Source organism: Solenopsis invicta, chromosome 8 (genome assembly GCF_016802725.1).
Source record: "Solenopsis invicta isolate M01_SB chromosome 8, UNIL_Sinv_3.0, whole genome shotgun sequence".
NCBI classification, from domain to species: domain Eukaryota; kingdom Metazoa; phylum Arthropoda; class Insecta; order Hymenoptera; family Formicidae; genus Solenopsis; species Solenopsis invicta.
The window spans coordinates 357,282-380,115 of record NC_052671.1 but is presented as its reverse complement, the minus strand read 5'-3'; the positions used below and the strand labels follow the sequence as shown (position 1 = coordinate 380,115).

The 22,834-nt window shown below is 31.4% G+C and overlaps 2 protein-coding genes across 2 annotated transcripts; one reads left to right on the top strand and one right to left on the bottom strand.

Moving 5' to 3' along the window:
- Positions 1-6,881: 6,881 nt before the first annotated feature.
- Positions 6,882-14,940, bottom strand: LOC105192918 (dynein regulatory complex protein 11). The gene is made up of 10 exons (XM_039452896.1): positions 14,020-14,940; positions 13,663-13,873; positions 12,418-12,695; positions 9,894-10,203; positions 9,280-9,570; positions 8,915-9,159; positions 7,792-8,079; positions 7,483-7,575; positions 7,265-7,382; positions 6,882-7,194 (listed from the first exon to the last, which is right to left on the bottom strand). The coding sequence occupies exons 1-10, from the start codon at positions 14,521-14,523 to the stop codon at positions 7,079-7,081; spliced, it is 2,454 nt and encodes an 817-aa protein (XP_039308830.1). The 5' UTR covers positions 14,524-14,940; the 3' UTR covers positions 6,882-7,078.
- A 2,500-nt stretch (positions 14,941-17,440) lies between these two features.
- Positions 17,441-20,680, top strand: LOC105192893 (COP9 signalosome complex subunit 3). The gene is made up of 4 exons (XM_011157179.2): positions 17,441-17,681; positions 17,842-18,102; positions 18,648-19,372; positions 19,787-20,680. The coding sequence occupies exons 1-4, from the start codon at positions 17,627-17,629 to the stop codon at positions 20,081-20,083; spliced, it is 1,338 nt and encodes a 445-aa protein (XP_011155481.1). The 5' UTR covers positions 17,441-17,626; the 3' UTR covers positions 20,084-20,680.
- Positions 20,681-22,834: the final 2,154 nt, after the last annotated feature.

The following is a 22,834-nucleotide window of genomic DNA, read 5'->3' as shown; positions in this document are numbered from 1 at the left end:
TATGTCCATTTCCATCAATGTAGATTAACTTTGATCTTTTAACTTTGTTATAGATCAGGGGTGCCCAATCAGTCAATCGCGATCTACTGGTTGATAGCAACGTTTTTTTTTTTTTTTTATAGATCTTTCTTTAGAAATTTCAAATAAAATCTCGAGAATATTTGACGTGAATCAGGCAAATCTAAAGATAGAAATAATTTAAATTCAAAATGATTTATATCTGAAATCGAAAGAATCCAAATGGAAATGCAGCAAAGATAAATATTCAATTTTAACAAATACAGTACATAAAACGATGTCTTGCTTTGGTTCTATATATTTGACGAAATCAGTATTTTTAGATATGACTATCATAAAATAAAAAATCAGAAATTCTTTAACTAATGAACATCTCGATCAATGTTTAAGATTATCCTTGTCCTCTTATAATTCTAATTTTCAAAAAATTGTTAAGTCTCAACATAATGTCAAAGATCTCATGAATATTTGCATTATTTTTTATTTTTCTTAAATTGTACGTTTAGATTTTGACTTTTATTTTATTTACATTCTATTATAAAATTTATAATTTTTATATTAATTTTTTTCTTATTAATTTGTTCATAATTTTAACACTTATTCCTATTAATATGTTTAATAAAGGGTTAATCATATTTTATACATAATTTTGTACTTTTTCTCTTACATCTTGTAACACATACATGGGCAGATCGCGAAGTTGCTCTACTAAAAAAAGTAGCTCACAGATGTAAAAAGATTGAGCACCCCTGATATGACTTTAGCTAACTCTTTGTCTTTTTTTAGTTTTAGAGTTTTAGACTTTAAACCGAGATTAAAGTTAATCTACAATCTGGTGGAAATAAACATTAAAGATTCTATTAGCTGATCGTTCTGAAACTCGCGAATGTAAGAGCAGATGAATGAGTTGAGAGTTTTTAATTAACTGACAAGAGAGTTTACAAATACTGAGTTTTTGAGTAACGTTCGGTAAGTTAATTATAATATACGATAACACGACTGTCAATTTCAAGGTCCGAAATCTTTTCTTCACACGGTTTCGTCACTTTGTTCACGAATTATTTCATCGATGGCATGCCATCCACGTGGCACGTGGCAGCACGTGCAAAGTGCTTTGAAAACGCTGTTGAAAGTACACCTCCCGCAACTGCTGTCAATTTGCTTTTTTTTGCATGTTTATAACTTAGCATTTATAATGCACTTCTTTAAACGAATTTTGATTGCGGTTCAAACGCTGTAAAAGCAAATGCTGCATTTATCGTGCTGGTCCTACGTAAAACACTTCTTTGTAGTAGATTTTGAATTTAGTTGGTTTTTCAGCGCTTTTAAAGCTTTGGAAAGATTTTAATTTACAATAAAAAAAATCCTGATAAATAATCCAAGCGTGTCGTATAAATAGAAATATTTGTACAATATTTTTCATGATGTTTGATCGATATAAATGTCCAATATGATAGAGATGTGAACATACACGAATCTGTGCGATACAGAATTGAACATCTGCTCCTTACTTTGTTTTCGCATACTACTATATCGATATTAGTTTCTATACTAATTTTAATGAAAGCTAGAATATTCTATAATTATTATTCAACTTTTAATCAAAATAAACTTGAGGGAAAAGATGGAAATAATAATTTGATAATTAATATTTACGAAAAACAAGGGGCACGTGTTCAACCCTGTAAGGAATAAACGTGCGTGGCAATCGTGGCATTTGACGATTCGCATTAAATCAAAAATATTGATCTTTACTGGCGTTGCTCTTGTTATAATGTGAGCTACATAAAACACTAGCAGATATTACGAAAAAAAGAAACATATTGGAAAGATGATTTCACAAGAGCTGTCTGTAACAAACAATTGGTTTGAGTTATTTGCAGTGCTATCTTGTGTCAGAAAATATGAGTTTAAAAATAGGATATTTGTGTGTGATTATAATGTACGGATTTCAGAAAGAAACAGAAACGTTTGTGATGCATTTTGAAAATTCCAAATGTTTTTTACGGCATTTGTATTTTTCCGAAACTCGTGCATTATAATTGCACATGCAAATATTTTTTTTTTAATTTGTTATTGCTTATATAACATAGTACTGTAAATAATAAAATTGATATTGCATGGCATCAACTTTTTTTTATAAATTACTCTTCTTCACCTTTCCAACAATATTGTATACAATTTGCCGTAACATTTGCCAGTGTTGATATACTGTAACAAGAGTAACGTTATCTCTTTAAAAAGGGTCAAGATTTTTATTTAATAGCTGATTGTGTATGCATACAACGCATTTTCTTTACATCAGGGAGTGTATTTATTATTTGGAAAACATTATTTTGCTATTAATAAATAATGATTTTAAATACGAAAATAAAGAAATACTTGAAATCATAAAGAAATTAGAAGTGTAGTCTTAAAGTCTTAAAAGAAATTAATAGTTATTAATGATTATAGAAGTTGTATCACAAGGCGTTTGTGTACAATTTTTCTTGAAATTGGATATTTAAATCCATGATTTAATATTGTATATCTATATTTCGGAAAAACATTTATCCTAGATAGGGATATCAAACTCGAGGTCTCTGGATCATGAGTTTTCTTTAAATATGCTATGCCATTTCTTCAAGCAAGAGATGTATCACATTATATTTCTTATGATATAAACAACGTGTTGTTGTTGCAAATAAAATATTCTTAATACATTTTAATAAATATATTTAGTAAAATTATTTAAGAAAATTTTTTATTAGTGTATGATAGAATTAAAGGAGAAGAAGAAGATAATATGGCACCCATTTTTATTATATTGAATTAATTTGTTTATAATTAATGTTTTCTATTGAAACTTGAACGATTACATTCGTCAGAGTGTTGTTTGATAGATTCTAGACTGAAAGTAATGAAATATTTATTATTTTCACGTCCTAACATGATTTATAAAAATCTAATACACTGCGTAATACACTGCAATAATGTCTCTAATGTTTCTAAACACCTTTCTTTAGAATGACAATTGATTATCGAAGAAATATTTCGATATAAAAATTTTGCTTAAAAAACCATATTAACAAAATTTTATGTTATTGTTTTAACTTTGTATAACTCGAAATGTATATGGCCGAATAAAAAGTTAAATAACAAAAAGACACTCAAGTGTACGTACCTTCGTGTGATAATATACTCAAGTTTAAGAATAATGAGGAAGTGTATGTAATTAAAAGAGAAAAAACCGAAAAAATCCGCGGAAAATTTGATAAAAAAACGTATTTTTTTCTAAGCCTTTAAAATTATAATAATTAGGACTTATTTTTGCTTGGACAACGCTTAGAATTGTGTTTTATAATAACAATTTTTACAATTTATATTAAATCCAAAGTTGAATTTTTTATTTTCATACATATTCCTTGATGAAAGAAGAATATATTGCAATACCAAAAATTTCTGTTTATAATGCAATCTTATTTTAGACCTATTCAAAAGTTCTCTATTAAATATATAATAGATGTTAGAAATAATATCATCAAAATGCTATGTTACAAGATTATTTATTAGTACATAAAAGATTTTTTGTTTTGTTGTTATTTAAATTCACGCAGCTTTAATACGGATGTTGAAACATCCAATAGATAGAAGTTCATTAGATATATTGTAAAATGAAGGTAATTTATATTTTATTGAAGAAGGGAAAGAAGGATGCGTTTGTGAGACGGAAGAGGAGGATGGAATAGCGATATAATATACAATCACACACACGCACACACACACACACACACACACACAACGTATCATAAAAGACACTTTTATTTATACTTAATTAATAATATATCTTTTGTAGATTTTACACACTAATAAGTATTACGAAATGGATTTTATAAACATTTTCTAAAATATAATATATTTTTGCTTGCAAAAAAAATAATTTTTTAAAATAATTTTTTAGCTGCAATAATAAGTAATATGCAACGTCTACGATCATGCGATCATTAATTATGATATGATGAATCAGAATGCTTTTGATTTACGTAGACGAGTAGCCTACGACTCTCTCTTGTACATAAAATTAAAGTTAAAAAATTAATAATAATATATTTCTCAAAATTATATAAAAAGTATTATACAGCTGTAAAAATCTCTGCTATATGTAAAACTAAAATTTAGTTTTTATAAAAATGCAGTGAACATTAATGAGCAGTAATCTTCCTGCAATGTCTCAATAGACTGTACAGTCGCTCTTAAAATTCAACGCAAATTATCTTATCACTCCACACTTATATCACGATTTCCTTTTTTTCTCAGTCGTAAAGTATAAAATATTTGTCACAGCGTTATTTTAATCATTATTCTTTAAATTAGGGGCTGCCTTTGCAAAGTGTAGAATCTTATTTATTACCACTAAAAAAGTAAAATAAAATTTTGTTGAATAGGATAAGAGGTGAAATTTTTGAAACGATTTATAATTTTTACAATTCTTTGGAAGAAAAGTATGTAGACATATGAATTTTCTTCTAAAGGAAGTAACAATAGCTTCTTTAAAATGATTAAAACGATAGTCGAATTCCAACACGTTCATCGAAGAAAGAGATAAGGAATCATCGGGCTTAACAAGACCTTTGTGGCATCGTGCATCGTCCAAAGGCAAGCGGGAAGGCATCCTGTTTAGCATCGCAGATACCGCTTTGTGACTTTGTGAGCGACAACGATACGAATTACAGTTACTCTAATCAAAATCGACATTGATATCGGCAAGAAAATATTACCAGCACGACGGAGATTCATGCATTCGAGATTATCGATTATTCAGCATGCAGTCTCGAGCGCTTCGTCACGCAATGTATCACGTGGAAGCGATTACGAGAATGAACGAGATCACACACCGATTCACACGTCCGACTCGTGATTCGCTTTATTATGTTAAAAATTATATCAATGCACAGCAAATAAAAATTATACTACATGTCACTGATATAAGAAATCAAAGGTGCTTTGAAGAAAAATAATATTTGCGTGTACTTAATTTGTAGAAAAATAATTGTTTTATAAATTGTTTTATAAATAATTTATTCTTTATTATATCGGTGAATTACACTATTCATTTTATAGAAAAACAATTTATTTTTATTTTTATACAAATCATATTTTTTTAAAGAATGTTTGTTTTATTATAGATATATTTAAAAATTGTTACATATTTCAGTTGTTTGTGATTTCAAAAAATTCAATTAAATGGCGTAATAGTTTGATAACTCTTTGACCCGTAATATAAACAAGCGTAGGCGTACGTACGTACGTACAATTTAATCCGTCGTTAGACAGATAGAGGCTTCGTGAAAGTGTGGCGCACGAGCAAAAGCATTTCTAATCTATTTTCTACACTTAAAGAAAGAAATTATACTAGCAATTAGAAATTCGACAATTGAGAATAAAAAGCGCCTCAACTTTGTACTAGAAAATTGTAATAATAAAATAAGTTATATGAATTGAGAAAATATAATAAGTATATGTTAATAACTACAGAAAAATAATAACATAAATGTAGGCAACGCAACGACAAAATTGAGCCGACCGAGATTTTTCATTCTTATTTCTAGTACTTAGGATGCTATACGTCTGCACTTACCGTTCCACTCTTTTCATAATTATTCCAGTCATATATGAGTACTTTACCTAATTGACCGTATGTCTCTCTCTCTCTCTCTCTCTCTCTCTCTCTCTCTCTTTATCTTTACTTTTGTTATTGCGATACTTTATCTGTATTCTATGCATCGTTATTCTACTTTAGTTTTTTTTTATTTTTATGTTTTTTTTTATTTTTTTTTATTTTTTTTTTTTTAATGTTTATAATTTAGTCTTAAGTCGACACTTTTCTTCTTTATCTGTTCTTGCTATGTATCTGCCTGTCCTTAGAGGGCTTGCCCTAGGACAGTAATAAACGCCTATTCATTCATTCATTCATTCTCTCTCTCTCTCTCTCTCTCTCTCTCTCTCTCTCTCTCTCTCTCTTACGTCTATACTACCCACTTGAAATAGTTTCAACAGAAAATATATTGTTGATGCAAAAAGTGTCTCGTAATAAATAATTAATTAGTTATTAAGGCATTATGCTTTATTAAGCAGTGAAACGTGGAAAAATGTTATTGTCATATAAGAATATGTATGAAGTCTATGTACTTTCTCTAAAATTTTTGGAATGGAATTTCATCTAAAAGAGTGGAATTCCACTCTAAAAGTGTGAAAATCCTGCCACTTTTTATCAAGATTGGCAGGATTTTCACACTTTTAGAGTGGGATTACACTCCAAAGAATTTAGAGAGTATACAGCTGTGTAATGCAGTTGAGTCGTTATTTTGCTATTAATTATTAATAGTGCACAAAAATTCTTGCAATAATTACATTTTTTGTTTTTTTAATATGTAGTACTACTTTGGTTGCTATTACTTTGCAAAACAAATAGCAGATACTTAAATTGTAGAATCAGAATTATCAAATTATAGTTCCAAAATGATTTTGTTCTTTCAGTGCAGAGTTGAGTATGATTTGTTATTTTTTAAATAATTTTTTATTTAGATGATTATTTAAATAAAATTTTATTCGTTATTTGTTTTATTTGTTATTCATATTATTGACTATTATTTATTATTCGCGTTATTCATTATTTGCATTATTCATATTGTTGACTATCATCTATTATATTCTAGCTCATTACTCGATCATTATTTGCATTATTTATTATTCATATTATTGACTATTATTTATTATTTGTATTATTCATTATTGAATTATTCGCATTATTTTTTTCTTTCATCATTATCTACATGTTAATTTCTTTTCTCATTGTTACATTATGTCCAATAAAATTTTTCGAATAAAGTTGTTAATTAATTTTATTATTTTAGACAAAAAAACTACAAGTTATATAAGCAAGATTAGAAAGAAAGAAAAATAGCATGCTGAAATTTTTTATTTATATTTATCTCGCTAATTCTTATAAGAAATATTCTCTCGTCTTCGGAGTCATCGATAACGTATGGTATAAAATAGGATTCTTTTATATCGGACAGTTCTACTTTTTTCCGCCTTTTTTCTTTTTTTGTGACTCGTTTGCTTCATTCAACTTTTCTAGTTCCAATTCCAAAGCTCTTTGCTTTCGTCGACACGTTGGTGTCTTGGAATACCAGGCTGAAACATAAAATTTCAAATGTAAGCCTGCTAAAATTAAGTCTAGCATTCGCTGCGCATTATTACAAACCTATAAACGAATCTTCCTCTTCGCGATACACTGGATCTTTGAAACTCAATGTATTCACCAATTCCGCATGTGTTAAAGGATGAATTCGTAATTGTACCATACGTTTCGTAGTCATTACCTGAATTATCATATGTACAAAGGAAACGTTAAATTAAAGATAATAATGTACGCATATGATGTGTATGATAACGTTGATATTTGTAATTGAATTTATCAACCTCGTTAATCGCTGCTAAAATAGATCCTATCGTAAAACCGTCGCACGCTTTGGCCATAGCCGACGTATCAAATTGTCGGCTAATACCCGAATACTAAAAGCAAGATACATTTGTCAAATGTAAACATAAAAATAAATTAGTATAATAAATGAAGAATGGGCATGTAGTTTTTATCGAATGATTAATATATGATATTAATATATCTATCAATTAATTAATGGAGATGAAAACCTTTGAATTAAAGCTGCTTAAAGCAGCAATTGGTGAAATATGAATTTACAAACAAAAGTGTTTAAAGATGCAACTTACTTTGTAGAGTAAATCTTTCCATATAAGAGACACAGTGCCGTAATCTGGTCGAGGAATGTATATCACTTTGTCATAAGTCTGATATAAGAGTTTCGGGTCGCCTTCCCAAGGCTTGTTAGATGTTCCGATAAACAAAACTCTGTCTTCACCGGTGATACTTTTCACCAGTTTTGGTAAATCTTTTCTCAAACGTTTCGGATCGGTCTTATCCGTTTTCGCAACTTTCTTAACAAACGGTTTTTCCGCATCGTCCATGAAGATCACCGATGGCTGCAGTAATCGTGATACCTTCGATAGGAGAAAATTTATACTTGAAATGTGTGTGTGTATGCAATATTCTACAATCGACTCATTAGAGAGATAAATGTTCAAGTAGAATATCAATATTCTAGCCAGATAGCAATGTGCCTGTATTTTTATATTATTTGTGCGATCCAATCGGTGTTAAAATGCTGATCAATCAGTTTGTTGCGACATGGTTGAAATCCGTTGCCTCTTCGGTATGAAAAATTTATCTGTTTCTTCAAGTTTGGGACTCATATTATCAGGGAATCGTATTATACTACTGTGTCCATAAAGTAAGGTGACGTTGCATTTATTTCGAAAATTCTTTATTTATTCTTGCAAATCAATTTCGTCCCCTTCAAAGTAATCCCCCCCTGATATAATACACTTATTCCAACGGATTTTCCAATCTTCGAAACAGTTGTAATAATCGATTTCAGGAATGGCCTTTAGCTCCTTCTTCGCAGCGAAACGGTGTCCCCGGAGCGGCCGCTTGAGTTTGCTGAATAGCCAGAAGTCGCATGGAGCCAAATCAGGTGAATACGGTGGTTGTGGAACGATATTAGTCGAGTTTTTGGTTAAAAAATCACGAATAATCAGCGCAGTGTGTGACGGCAAAAAACGAGAAATTCACTTTTAGCAGCTCACAAAACAATGCGTATCTCAAACACTAATGGATATTTTGACGTGTTACTTCTCTTGGATGTCAAAGACAGTCCTACCAACCTAAAAAAAAATTTTATTCTTCCAAATCCGTGCGCGCGGGAGATTTAAAATGCAATGTCACCTTACTTTTTGGACACAGTAGTACATGTACATATATCGCTTTGATACGAACCTTCGATATTAGATGAACGAGCATAATCAAACCAGATTTACCGGGATACTTGCCAGCGATATTTGCTGGCGTTACGTCGAAGAGCGTAGCTCCGAGTTCCGTACAGATCGCGTTCACCAAAAATTTTTTGCCACTGCCGCGCGGACCAGCTATCAGAACTGATCTCACGAGAGGTGTGAGTTCTCTCAGATTTGGATTACCCAGCGGAAGTATACAATATTCGGCGATTAACTGCCTTATATCGCCTAACACGATTTAATTATATGTATATTACGAAAGATGGCCCGATTTGAGAGACATTGAGAGACGTTTAATTGAAATGAAATAACATTATATTGCTATAATTGCTATATATTTAAATATACCGAGTGTCGGAAGTGGATCTTTCTCTTTTCTCTTTTCACAAAGATCGTGATTCGCGAAAGACTTTTCACCCTTGAACTCATCTAGAGAAACCTCGGGATAAAGCTTAATAATTCCTTGCGTGAGAAGCTCCTCGAAAAGAGACTCTGTCGTTCTATCGGGTGTTAGATCTTTCTCCTTCTTCCTCTTATTTTTCTTTCCACTTCTGCGAACTCGCTTCTGAGGTTTCTTCGCACGTTTTCCTTTAAAACCTTTGTCTCTGTCTAATGCGAGCTGAAGAGCCTCTATGTCGCCTAATCGTAATATCATATGTCACATTATTGTCAGTTGTCAACTGACGGGCGTCGAGTAACTCGCGTCGATAATCTCAATGTAATCTCAGCAGAACAATACTTGCAGCACGTATCTTTTTGTATATATTTAATATAATATAATTTCTTGCCATTTTTAACCAGTGGTAACAATAGCACGAATATTTAAACTACACCGAATGTTGCATAAATTTTTAGGTATACATATAATAGCAAGTATAGAATAGCAGAATTATGTAAATATGTAATTTTCCAACGAGACACAGGAAGGAATGAAAGAAGCATTTTAGATTAAAAGCAATTACCTCTCATCGCTTGATCCACAATCACTCTGACTTCGTCCTCGATTTCCTTCGTCTTCTCCGCTTCTATCATATCGCGATAAGGCAACTGCGCCAGGTTCATCGATTCGTCCTTGTCCTTCCAAATATCCTGATACTCTTGATTCGCGTGAATTAATTCCGATAGAAAGTTAGAGGGAGCAGATTTGAATCCTAGATCCGTCTCGTCCTCCGATTGCTCCGTTTCGCTGTCTTTCTTTGATTTTGAGTGTTTTGATTTCTTTGATTCCTTCGATGATACCGCTGTGGACTTGCTCACGGTACTTTCGGTTCCCTGTAATACAAAAGGTAAGTGCAATTAAATGCTTTAGTGAAAAAGACAGATGTGACTTTTAACCAAGCCATTTAACTTTTAATTTGAACATTTTACTTTATCTTTTATAATTTCGACTATATACGCTTCGAAAGAAAAAAAAATTGATTTTCTTCAAAAGGATGTTTCACCCTCTAAAAGTGAGTATTGGCACGTATAAAAAAAATACGTGTCTTTTATCTTTGTCTATATTACAACATATTAAAGACTCGTTAAAATCGGAGGGGGACACCTCTGTTCCTTTCGTCGTAAGTATTAAATAAACATTAAATGCATAGTTTTTCCTAAATCATTATCTTAAATAAAGAATTAATATAAAATAATTAATATAAAAAAATTAGTATTTTTACAATGTAAAATTAATGGAAAATAAACATTAAAAAAGAAATCTTTAAAAAAGATTGTCTGTTCGTTGAGATTGAAAGTCAATAATCACTTTTGTAATGATGTAGTGATTATTATAGGGCCCAAAAATTCAAATATATATGAATATATAATTTTACATAATAAAATTTGTTTTCTTTTTTTTTATTTTATGTGTATTTGTTGTTCTACTTTATATAGGTCCAAATACCTCACGTCGGATTGTAAATGTATTAATATTAATTGTATAGAGATTGAGATATATATATTTTTAATTTCAAAGTTTTTAATTTTACAAAATTTCTGTAAATAATTAAAATATGAAGAAAAATGTGTAATGTATGTCAGTTAGTTGTCCCTGCAGTGTTCTTACTTTGCGTGCTCTAATTACAAAATTAATATATAGTGATAATTATTTTATGAATAGTTAAACTATATAGGAATGATTATTGCAATGAGATTACGGATATGACATTATTTTCTTGGCTTAAAATTATTGGACACATTTTTTAAGTCACTGTGGATAGTTCAACTACTATAAGCTAATGTAAATCATTTATAACTAACTTAAAAATAGTGCGCTGCAGTGATTATTACAAATAATCTGATTATAAGTGAAATCAATAATCGCTCAATAATCGCGAGCTATAGCCGAAAAACGTCCAGAATATGCGACCAGACACGAGTCCATAATCTTTCACCATGACAACATTCGGTCTCATGTTGCTGTTCCGGTTAAAAACTCTTTGGAAAATAGCGGATAAGAAGTTCTGGATCACTGCCCGCCGTATATACTCGTATAGTCCAGATCTTGCCCCTTTCGACTACCATTTGTTTCGATCGACGCGAAACGCTTTGACTGGAATACGTTTCACTTCAGAACAGGGTATCAAAAATTGGTTCGATTCATTCTTGGCTTCAAAAGATGAACGTTTCTTCCGCGACGAAATCCATAAATTACCAGAAAGTTGGGAAAAAGTAGTGGTTAGCGATGGACAATACTTTGAATAAGTATTGAAAAAAATCAAAAAAAGTCAACCGGACGTTGATTTAAAAAAATATGTCAACCGAACATTGATTTAAAAAATACGTCAACCGGACATGGATTGAAAAATACTGGGTGTACAACTTAATTCGGTCTGTTTTTTGCTTAAAAAACGCATTCATTTGATAAAACGATAAAATGAATTAATACCTTAGTATTTAGATCGATTCAGAAGTTATTGATGTATGATAATCTCGTGTGCTTGGAAGTTGATGACTCGTATATCTTTTTTTACCTAGCACAATCGTGCTAGGTATAAACGTTAATGTATATTAAATAATTATAAAAAAAATAATTATAACATGTTTAAATTTTATATTTTGTATAGATTTTGTTATATAAAGGACATAAAAAAGTTATACATTGGGTATCAATTACAAGAATGTGATATTAATGTATTCTATTTATTAATACTAATTTTATAGGCATTTAATAATAAATTAACTCATATTCTATTTCTATTTATTCATAATGGCATCAAGGCATACTGTCATCAAGAACATAAGCTGTCATTTGTCGTCGTGAACTCTATGATTCTTAATCATAAATGTATAATTAAGTTTTAAAATTTGTATTATTTATATTTAGTTATATGTAAACATGAAATTAAATATAAATGGCGCGCGTATAGTGCGCATTTGTGTTGTTCTAGGTAAGTAAATAAAGAATATTTTTAACCTTGTTTATTAGTAATCTTTTCTGAGAAGGTACTGAAAATTTAGAGTCGTATGACTGTGTTTCCGTTGCTGGAAAGCCTCCTTTATTACCTGTCTACTGAAAATCATTCGCGAACCTCCGCTTTCAGCGGACGGCAAATCAGGTATCTTTCCGGTTTGTTGAAAATAAGTGTCGATCCAATTACGAATTTCATTTCTTATGTTTTCTTCCATAATAGCGCTTCTCTCCTTGCGAATTCTTTCCGTGGCTTCTACAATCAAGTATTCGTATTGACGCTGGAAATCTAACTGCTTTTCGTATCTCTGCTGTTTCAGTCTTTCCGCTTGCCTGGCACTCTCCGAGATCACTTGACTAGGCTGCAACATTCCTTGAGAAAAAATTGATACCTTGATATATATATGTATGTATATATATCGAGTGAAACGCGGTGAAACGCAGTGAAACGCAACCGAGTTGTTTCTCGCCTCTTTCGATGCGGACAAGTATTAGCAGAGACTAAATAGAGAGAAACAGACGATAAATGCTAATATGCTTTTGTAGAGCGTAGTGAAAATGCCACACGTTGCCGTAAGTGTGGCAGCATGGCCACACAGCACCAAAATTTTTCATACATGTCTCAGAAATGGAACATTTCGGTAAGGTTTCGAAGTGTGTCTAGAATTTTTTCACAGATGTCTCCTGGAGTAGCAGAAAGACAATGTCTGGGGTTCTTGCATTTGAAATCTTGTAGAAATATTACAATATTGAAAGAGTTGATTGATTATTAATTCAAGCAGAAAATTTGTCTAATTTAGAAACTTAAAAAAAAGACTAATTTAAAAATTTACTGCAATATATTTAATATGATAGATTTTAGAAACATTTCTGTTGCAACATTTATTCATGTGACAAAAATGCAAAAGCAGAATTTTTTTCTTAAGTATTGCTCATGAAATGTGAAAAGTATGAGATAAAATTTTTAGAATTTATTTAACTAATCTTGTTTTCAAAGGAGACGGCGCGCGGCGCGCGGCGCGCGGCGCGAACCAAGGAGGGGATTTCACTAAATTTATCACAACTGCATGGAAAGGACAATTTTGCCGACGTACACAGACCTGAAAGTAATAATTATGCTATCGAACGTTTGAGATGGCTACTAGAATGTCAAAATTCTTTTCAGCAGGATCATTGCACGCTCGAACGCAATCTCACATAAAATTATTTTCTGATCTATATCTAGCTAAATTTTTAGTTACTACAATAAAAGTGTTCTTTTGCATGGATATAAATTTAGAGTAATTTTATTTTTCGAGCGGAAAAATCAACTGGAAAATGACGTCGCGACTGTTTCTTACCTATAAGTAACATTTCCTCGAGGCGTCTCTTGCCTATATAACACCTAGTGATATATCCCTTCCATACTTTCTGAATTTTCAGTGCTGCCAGCTTTTCGTTGGCTTCATCCTTTTCTTCCATTTCTGGTTTGATAGTCGATCTTTCCTTCATTTCGCGAACTTCTTTCATAAATTGATACCGCAGTCTACCTTGTCTCGCTCGTTCGTGTGCCTGAGAAGCATTAAAGTTTACGTGCAGCTTACGCTTAGAGAATCTTTTGGAGAAAATAGAAAAGCGATATATCGATACTGTGTGTCTTTTAAATAATAAAGATCAATATTACTTGAAATTTGACTTAAAGCTCGAAACGCTCGCACCTGAATGAGCCGTATAGCCTGAGACTCGGTAATTTTGGTGGGCACTGCGATCTCGTGAAGCGCGCCCGTATTTCGGAGAGTATCCTCTATGAATTTCCGTCTCTTTTCGATCTCCGCGATTCGATCGCGTCTATAGTAGCTAGGTATCCGGATCTCGGCTTCTTGCGGCGTTACGCCGCACTCGATCAGCGCGTCGTCGTAATAGCTGTGCTCCGAGAGATCGATATCGACTAGCTCGTGTTTCAACTCCAACACTCTGCCGAGACTCGCGTCCAACAATCGTTTCATCAGCAGGCGCTTCTGAGGCTGTATCGCTTGATCGTAGCATCGCTCGAGTTTGTTACACGCGAGAATGTATCTCACGTACAATGCCGAAACAACGTCGTGGGCCTTTCTACGATCCTTTTGTGCTTTCGCACCCTGAAGCACCGTGTCCGTTTGAATCGTTTCCGCCAGCAACGTTTGGCCAATTCTCCAAATTTCGTCGTACGTCGCGCTCGACATTCTTCTTTTCAAAATCGAGTCCACTTGTTATTTTAACTACTTGTTATATTGTTACGTCAGTTGCTGGCTATTGTCGGATAATCGACATTAAACGATTATCGGTTACCTAGCAACGCAATTCACGCGACTGGCGACAACGCGCCGCGCCGCACCGCGCCGCACCGCGCCGCGCCACAGATAAATGCAAATCGAGAAATTGCGAAATTAAATAGAAATCAAATTATCTATAAATTAAAAAAAAATACCTTGACTGATCGTTAGAATACAAATCAAAAAAGGAAAGGATCAAGAGGAAATAAAGAATGAACGAATAATCATTTTTAGTCGTTTCTCTTTTCACTTGGAGAAGCGAACAGTTTTATTCCTGACCAAAATCAAACTTCCTGCCCAGAACAATACATTCCGTATTATACATATCGTACTTATGTTCTATGATTATTATTTATTTTCATATTATTTAATTATCAGATCATTCTTAATGGGAAAATTTTACTAAAATTTCGCAAAAACTAAGTAGATAGAGGAGAAGAGGATAATATGGCACCAATTTTCTTTTTATTGAATAACTTTGTTTATAATGAATATTTTCTATTGATTAACTTAAACGATTACATCTTCGTCAGAGTGTTGTTTGACAGATTCTAGACTCAAAGTAATGAAATATTCATTATTTTCACGTCCTAACGTGATTTATAAAAATCTAATACACTGCATAAACGGTGGAAGAAAAAAAGTGGTTGTAACATGGCTATCCATAAAAATAATTTAAAAAAATTGGTTTGGTTTAAAAGAAACACAGCACCCTGTGTTACAAAAATATACAAGGTGTCCCAGAAAGCTCGGATTCCCTTTTAAGAGCGGATTCCTTGGAACATTCTAAGAAAAAGATCTTAAAAAATATAAAAATGTTGAGAGTACAATTTTAAATTATTTGCCAATAAAAAGTTGTCACGGCGCGTTTAGGTATGGTGACATGACATGCTACCACAAAAAGGTACTTTTTCACCTTGAGGTTGTCATATAAATACGCAGTTACATTTATATTAAGAAATTATTACTGTAAAAAACATATTTGTACATTACATATGCATAATTAACGTTTTCAACAAAATATCAATTTAATAACAAAATGCAAAATGTTACGATAGCCGACAAAATCAGCTGTCAAAATAAATTCATTACCATGTTTATATGATAAGAAATTTTATGGTAATGTATCAATATTTACAATATTTTATTAAAATATCTATTAAAAATGTTAATCGGTAATTACATGTAAACGCCGTAATGTTAAATAGATATAATTTGATATGTCTGAATTCTACTTTATTAATATATTATATTCAATCTTTTTCATATCGATCATCGCATAAATTATCAATATTATCGATATATTACCATAAAATTTCTTATCGTATGAACATGGTAATGAATTTATTTTGACAGCGGATCCAACTGCTATCAAAACATTTTATTATTGAATTAATATTTTGTTGAAAACGTTAATTATGCATATGTAATGTACAAATATGTTTCCTACAGTAATAATTTCTTAATATAAATGTCACTGCGTATTTATATGACAACCTCAATGTTAAAAGGTACCCTTGTGGTACCTTGTCATGTCACCATGCCTGAGCGCGTGAAATGCCAGCTCTGTAATTCGTAAACTTTAATCGCGAATAATTTGGAAAGCATTATACCTTCGACATTTTTCTATTAGAATTTTTTTCTTAAAATGTTCCAAGGAATTCGCTCTTAAAAGCTAGGGGATCCGAGCTTTTTGGGACACTCTGTATATTTTTAATTTTCCATTGTTTAGAATTTTCCTGATTTAGAAGTTTCCTGCGTTAAGAAATTTTAAAAATACCATTAGAAATTTCATTAAAAATATATCATTTTATCTCTGTTTAACATTGAACAACAGGCATAAAATAATGTCTCTAATGTTTCTAAACACCGCTCTTTACAATGACAATCGATTTATCGAAGAGATATTTCAATATAAAAGTTTTGCTTAGAAAAGTCATATTAACAAAATTCCATGTTATTGTTTTAACTTTGTATAACTCGAAATGTATACGGCCGAATAAAAAGTTAAATAACAAGAAAACACTCGAGTGCACGTACATTCGTGTGATAATACACTTCAGTTTAAGAATAATGAGGAAGTATGTGCATGTAATTAAAAGTTAAAAGTATACCTTGAAAAAGTTTACAAAAGTGCTTAAAAGTAAAAATGCCTTAGAACAATTGTCAGTCGATTATGTATTGGTATATTAGCGTCACTAAAAAACGGCGGACTACTAAACAAATAACTCCTGCATAAGCAATTGTTAGAATACGTCACCTAATAACGGAAATAATATGGAACAGCCATATTATATTGTCGATAGTAGTCATAATACGTCTTTCTTCTTCTCTATTAATTACATTGTTTAATACTTTGTTGTTTCCCAATCATGAAATGGATTTATATTTTAAGTTGTATCACTAAAATCATACTAAATTAAAATATTGTAAAGCGTTTCTAATCAATATGTTTATATTAATGAGAATACACATATTAAGTTTACGTGTATGATTTAATATTTATTAAATAAAATTCTAAATTGACACAAATTCTCTTAATTAACTTGGTCAATTAATCACTGCGTTTATAATAAAATAGCTAAAAATTTGATTATCTTTTCATCTCGATGATTCCCACAGATTTCGCGCCGCGCGCGCATCAGTTTGATTTGTCTTGAGCATGCCGCGCATTGTCGATTATATACCCAGGCGCATTATATACCCATCCTTGTCAATCTTCTCTCGCGTCAAATTTTCAAATCCAACTGCCTACGCTCCTTCCAGTAGTGCACAGTAGTATATATTATATTATCAGTATATCAATAGTATATGTTCTAAGGTTCCACCGGCTCCACGCGTTCCTTCGTCCAAAGTCCACTGGTCCACGTTCCGTTCCATGTTCAGCAGATTTTGGCACGTTCCACCTTTGTTCCAAAACCAAAACGTCGTGACGTCGCTTCAACTGGATGTTTGCTGATTAATATAATCTCTGAAAGTAGGCAAAGGTGATGATAAGAGATCGTCTGCAGCAATGGCATCAGCATTGGAGCAGTTTGTAAATAACGTTCGAACGTTTTCGAAGCAAGGTACGACCAGTTCCAAAGTATTGCAAGCGACCCAGGAACTTAACCTCAAAACGGCAAGAAGCTAAGCGAAACGCGAAGCCTTGTCCCAATAGCTTGGATAACATTTAGATAAGGAAAGAATTTTATGTTTTTCATATATTTAACCTGTTTGCATATACAGGCAATTTTAGAGAACTATATGATATTATAAGCAAAAGCGTCGAAGTATTAACGAAAAATGGACAACATTTGGACAATGTTTTGGAAACGTTGGATCTGCAGCAACATTCGTTAGGTATTCTGGCAGTGCTTTGTGCAAAATTTTCACTGCCTAATCCCAACGGTGGAAATAATTCTGATGCGCCGAAAGTCTTGTTTAATCAGGTTCAGGAGTTTATTATCGGCTGTAATGGAGAACAAGTTAGATTTGCACCAGACACATGTAAGTGTATCGAGCGTTCCATTATGATTTTCATTAATGTGTTATTAAGCAATCGTCAATGTTATTTCATATGTAACAAGTTTATCTTAACCATAATTGCAAGAAACTATATGTAAGAATGATATTTATTCCAATTTAGCCAACTGATTTTCCCAATTATTGAAAGAGAAAGTATCTATCTCGATATGTCTGTCTTGAAAACTATTTTCTATAGAATTACAAAATTTAATTACAAAATTTTAATTTAAAATTGACTTATACATGTTGTACAATCTACTTAAATTTTTACAATATTTACTGTATTTCAGTATATAATTACAAATTTCTAATTTGGAAAAATAAGTATTTGCTAAATTTATCTACAGAGAAGTGTATGTTTTTCTGATATTAAATATTTACACACATCTAAATATATACATATATAATTCTTGAAAAATTTTAGTTTTTTTAAATGTTGAATAAATTTTTCAAATAAATGTTCAATAAGTTTTTCAAATACATCAATAATATTTATTTTTTCACTGGCATTAAAAAAATTCTTACAGATGCAGAGTTATGTCATATGTTTACACAGAGCTTAGTCGAGTCAAAAACGCCATTACGTGGAATTGAATTATTGCGCCGCGCAATACGTAAAATACAACTTTTTGACAGTCAGCTGACTTCAATACATGCAGACTTGTGCCAATTATGTCTTCTGTCCAAGTGTTTTAAACCAGCACTCGAGTTTCTCGACATAGATGTCACAGGCATTAGCCAGGAAGGAGGCCAGTTTGATTCAAAATATTTCTTACTGTACTACTATTATGGAGGCATGATATATACGGCATTAAAGAATTACGATCGGGCGTTGTATTTCTTCGAAGTATGCGTGACAACACCTGCAATGGCAGTTAGCTACATCATGCTGGAGGCCTACAAAAAATACATTTTAATTTCACTGATTTTACATGGGAAAGTGTTAAATTTGCCGAGGTATACGAGTCAAGTGATCAATAGATATATTAAGCCATTGAGCCAACAATATCAGGAATTGGCTACGGCCTACCTGGTTAATAGCTGTGAAGAAGTGCAGAGTATCATCACCAAGTATCAGCAAGTATTTGTGAGAGATCACAATCTAGGACTTGTGAAACAAGTGCTTGCTTACTTGTATAAGAAAAACATACAGAGGCTGACCAAGACTTTTCTGACGCTTAGCTTGAGTGACGTTGCAAGTAGAGTTCAGTTGTCAGGGCCCGCTGAAGCGGAAAAATATATTTTAAACATGGTGAGTTTCTGTCATCACGCAGCAGTGAATATTTGAAAATCATCTATCAATAGTTCTCGAGATAGATTCATAAATTTCTTGATAAATTATAATAAATTTCATATTTTCTCACTATAAAGATATTGACTTTTTTCTTAACAACAAAATTTATGTTAAAACTCAATGGAAATGGAAATAAGATTTTATTCTTTATCAATCTAAAAGTTTAGTCCTTGTTGTTTCTTATTAATTTTTTCAGTTAATGAAGAATTATTCTTATCTTTATGCTTTTGTTAAAAGAAAAAAGACATTGACTTTCCTCTAACGAATAAAAAGATAGTCTCTAAGATTAATTGGAACTAAGGTGTATTTTGTGCACAGTATCTGTAATATATGAATCGATATTGTTCACTAGCGATCTTTGTGTCTTTTTAGATTGAAGATGGCGAAATTTTTGCGACTATTAATCAAAAAGATGGTATGGTAGTATTTCACGATGATCCTGAAAAATATAATTCACCACAAATGCTTGCAAATTTTGAAAAAGAAATGGCAGCATGCACAGAATTAGATAAACGAGTATTAGAAATGGAAGAAGAGGTTGTCCTTACTCCGCAATACGTTCGTAAAGCTTGCGGACAAAATGATCAGGATGATCAAGCCGCTGGACCTGCACCAACAAACGTCACAAATGCACAAGGTCAAATTAAACAAAACACCTACTCTATGTAACATATACATGTCGTTGTGTGTTATCTTTATTAAAAAATGAGAAATCACGAAAAATCTTGTTGAGAGTTAAGACTTCAATATCTGAAAGCTTGTTTTTTGAATGATGATAGTAATTAGGGAAATATTTTCGCGACTCGAGTGTCGCCTATTTTGTAAACAATTTACGAATAAGAGTTTTTTTTAAATCTTGTAGATTGAATTAAGTTAACAATGTATGTACATATACGTTACAGAGATTTTATTTTATTATTATTTTAATACTACTTAATAATAATTTGGGTTGATAATAATTTTCGCTAACGCGTTCACTTGACGCGACCACGCCTCATTGATACTAAAATATATTACAATTTATATCTTTGCAAAATAGTAAATATGCAAAGTTATTCATTCATCAAAATCTCTGTAACATGTAATTTAAAACCTAGATTTATGTAAATCCATAATTATCTATATGAAATGATTAGCGTCTTTCAAGTATTCTCACGTCATTGTTATAAAATAATAAATAATTCATTTTATACAAGATAGTTTTCCAAATTGCTAGTCAGCTTGTAGTATATCCAAAACTTGATAAAAAAAGGTTGGTTCAAGAGACTTTGTTGTTAAAATTTCTATACATATTATAATTATAGAAATTAATATACAGCCGAGGAGGTAATCACTCTTGAGTTCTGGTGTACATACAACTTGTTAAAAATCCGACCAAGTCCAATATAGTTCGATGAATAAAGTTGAATAAATTTCATGTGTTGTTGGCCATGAGTCATTGGCTGTTGTAACAAATTTTTGGCCGAAATCAGTTACCAAAGATCACACGATGCTGTCTCTTTAAAAATTTTTAGAAAATAGTACGACCAAAACTTTTGATAACCTTTTTTTAAAAAAAATCTTTTATCAACCATAATAAATTTCGATAAAGTCCAATAAAGTCTAGCGTAGTCCAATGAAGTCCACGTAGTCTGGTAAAATCTAGTAAAGTCTTCAAATTTGCAGTTCAGTGTACATTTATTTTCGAAGTGGTTACCTCCTCGTATACAGCATTATTTGTTGCAAATTATTGAATTTCTAATATTATTTAACCCTTATTATTAAACATGCTTCGGTGGTTGAAGCGATATGACGCCCGCATGAAATTTGGGAGATCCAGGTTCGAATTCTAACTGAGGTGTTACTTTTTCGCAATAAAATCATTTCCAGTTTTTCCGGGGAGGAAAAATGTTATACATATTTCTTCAAACATTATGTTTCAAGTCCGATGAATATGTGGCGCGCAGTTGAGTTGAAAATTGTAAAAATTAAAAATCATTATTCTGCACCAAGAACCATTGTGACTGACATAGGCCTTCTATTCTCGTGTTTTAATTTCGTCAATCCTACATAATGTATTATTATTTAATATTATTTAAGACAAAAGATTCAATTTTACACATACAGAGTGTATGATAATGGTTGTCCCTACGTTTTACCGAATTATTTCATATTATTTAGGAAAAGTGTTAAGAAATATTAGATAATTTAAACAATTTTTCAGAATTTATAATAGGATCGTTCTGATCGATTCTCATTTTTTTCACCGAAACGTAAAATATAATATCTCGATCAGAACGATCCTATTATAAATTCTGAAAAATTGTTCAAATTATCTAATATTTTTTAACACTTTTCCCAAATAATATAAGATAACAAATTTCATAGTTTCTCAGAATGATCGCATGTGAAACTATGTAAAATTCTTTAGATTGTCTAATATTTTCTTACATTTTTTTTCAACAAAAAATAAAAAATTTATAACTTTTTAAAACGATTCCATAATTATAAAAAATTTTTTATATTTTATCATATTTTTCCCGAAAACATTCCTGGTTAAAGTTTTTCTCATAATTTTTATACGAATTGGAACATTTTTCGAAAATACAACATGAAATACTTAAAAAGTCTACATCTTTTCTTAGAACTTTTTATACATGTGAATTTTGAAATATTCTGAGATTTCTTATTTCACAATTTTAAAAAAATGCTTTCTTAAGTTTTAGATTTTATAACGTTTTATAAAAAATTATATACATGTTCTGAAAAATGATACGAAAAAAATCTGAGAAAAAGTTTCACCAGGGGCCTGTATGTACGTGTAATTCGGTCCTGTGCCGAAGCATCTGCCATCTAAGGAGCGTTTAGTGAACTACAAGTGCAAGTCGGTAAGTCAACTCCTACGGTAAAACGTGGGGACAACCATTATCATACACCCTGTATATGCATGCACGCGCACGATCACGAAACACAAGAAAGTTGATGAGTAAATATTACATTAAACTTTCTTATTTAAAAGAGAAAATTCTTTACAAAAAAAAATACTAAAGAACTTTTTGTACAACTTTAACTTAGCTTAACAAATTTAAGCCATACTATTTTTTCAAAATATTCTAATAGGGGAAAGTAGGGTTATTGTACGCACTGGGTAATTGTACGCTTCGTGGTTTGGCACCTTCCCGATGAATAGAAATTATATCACGACGATATTTGTAGGCTGAAGGCATTTTTTAAATATATAACCATACGTTATATCATTTAAAAACGTAGTTAATTGAAAAAATAAGAAAAAGTAAAATCATGATTTTTCTTGCGATTTTGGCGTTCAGAAAATAAGGCAATAAGTCCGTATTTTTACTTTAGTCATTTAATTTTGTTATACCTAACAAAAGTACGTTTTTCCCTGCGTTCTTTGAGCTATTGTTTATTAAATTTAATTAA

Bases quoted from the DNA above. Each gene is read 5' to 3' on its own strand.
- LOC105192893 (XM_011157179.2), top strand. From the start codon at position 17,627: ATGGCATCAGCATTGGAGCAGTTTGTAAATAACGTTCGAACGTTTTCG. The intron at 18,103-18,647 runs GTAAGTGTATCG...AAATTCTTACAG, and splicing joins TAGATTTGCACCAGACACAT to ATGCAGAGTTATGTCATATG. The intron at 19,373-19,786 runs GTGAGTTTCTGT...GTGTCTTTTTAG, and splicing joins AAAAATATATTTTAAACATG to ATTGAAGATGGCGAAATTTT.
- LOC105192918 (XM_039452896.1), bottom strand. From the start codon at position 14,523: ATGTCGAGCGCGACGTACGACGAAATTTGGAGAATTGGCCAAACGTTG. The intron at 9,571-9,893 runs GTAATTGCTTTT...TATTACGATTAG, and splicing joins TGTGGATCAAGCGATGAGAG to GCGACATAGAGGCTCTTCAG. The intron at 7,576-7,791 runs GTAAGTTGCATC...TCTTGCTTTTAG, and splicing joins GGAAAGATTTACTCTACAAA to TATTCGGGTATTAGCCGACA.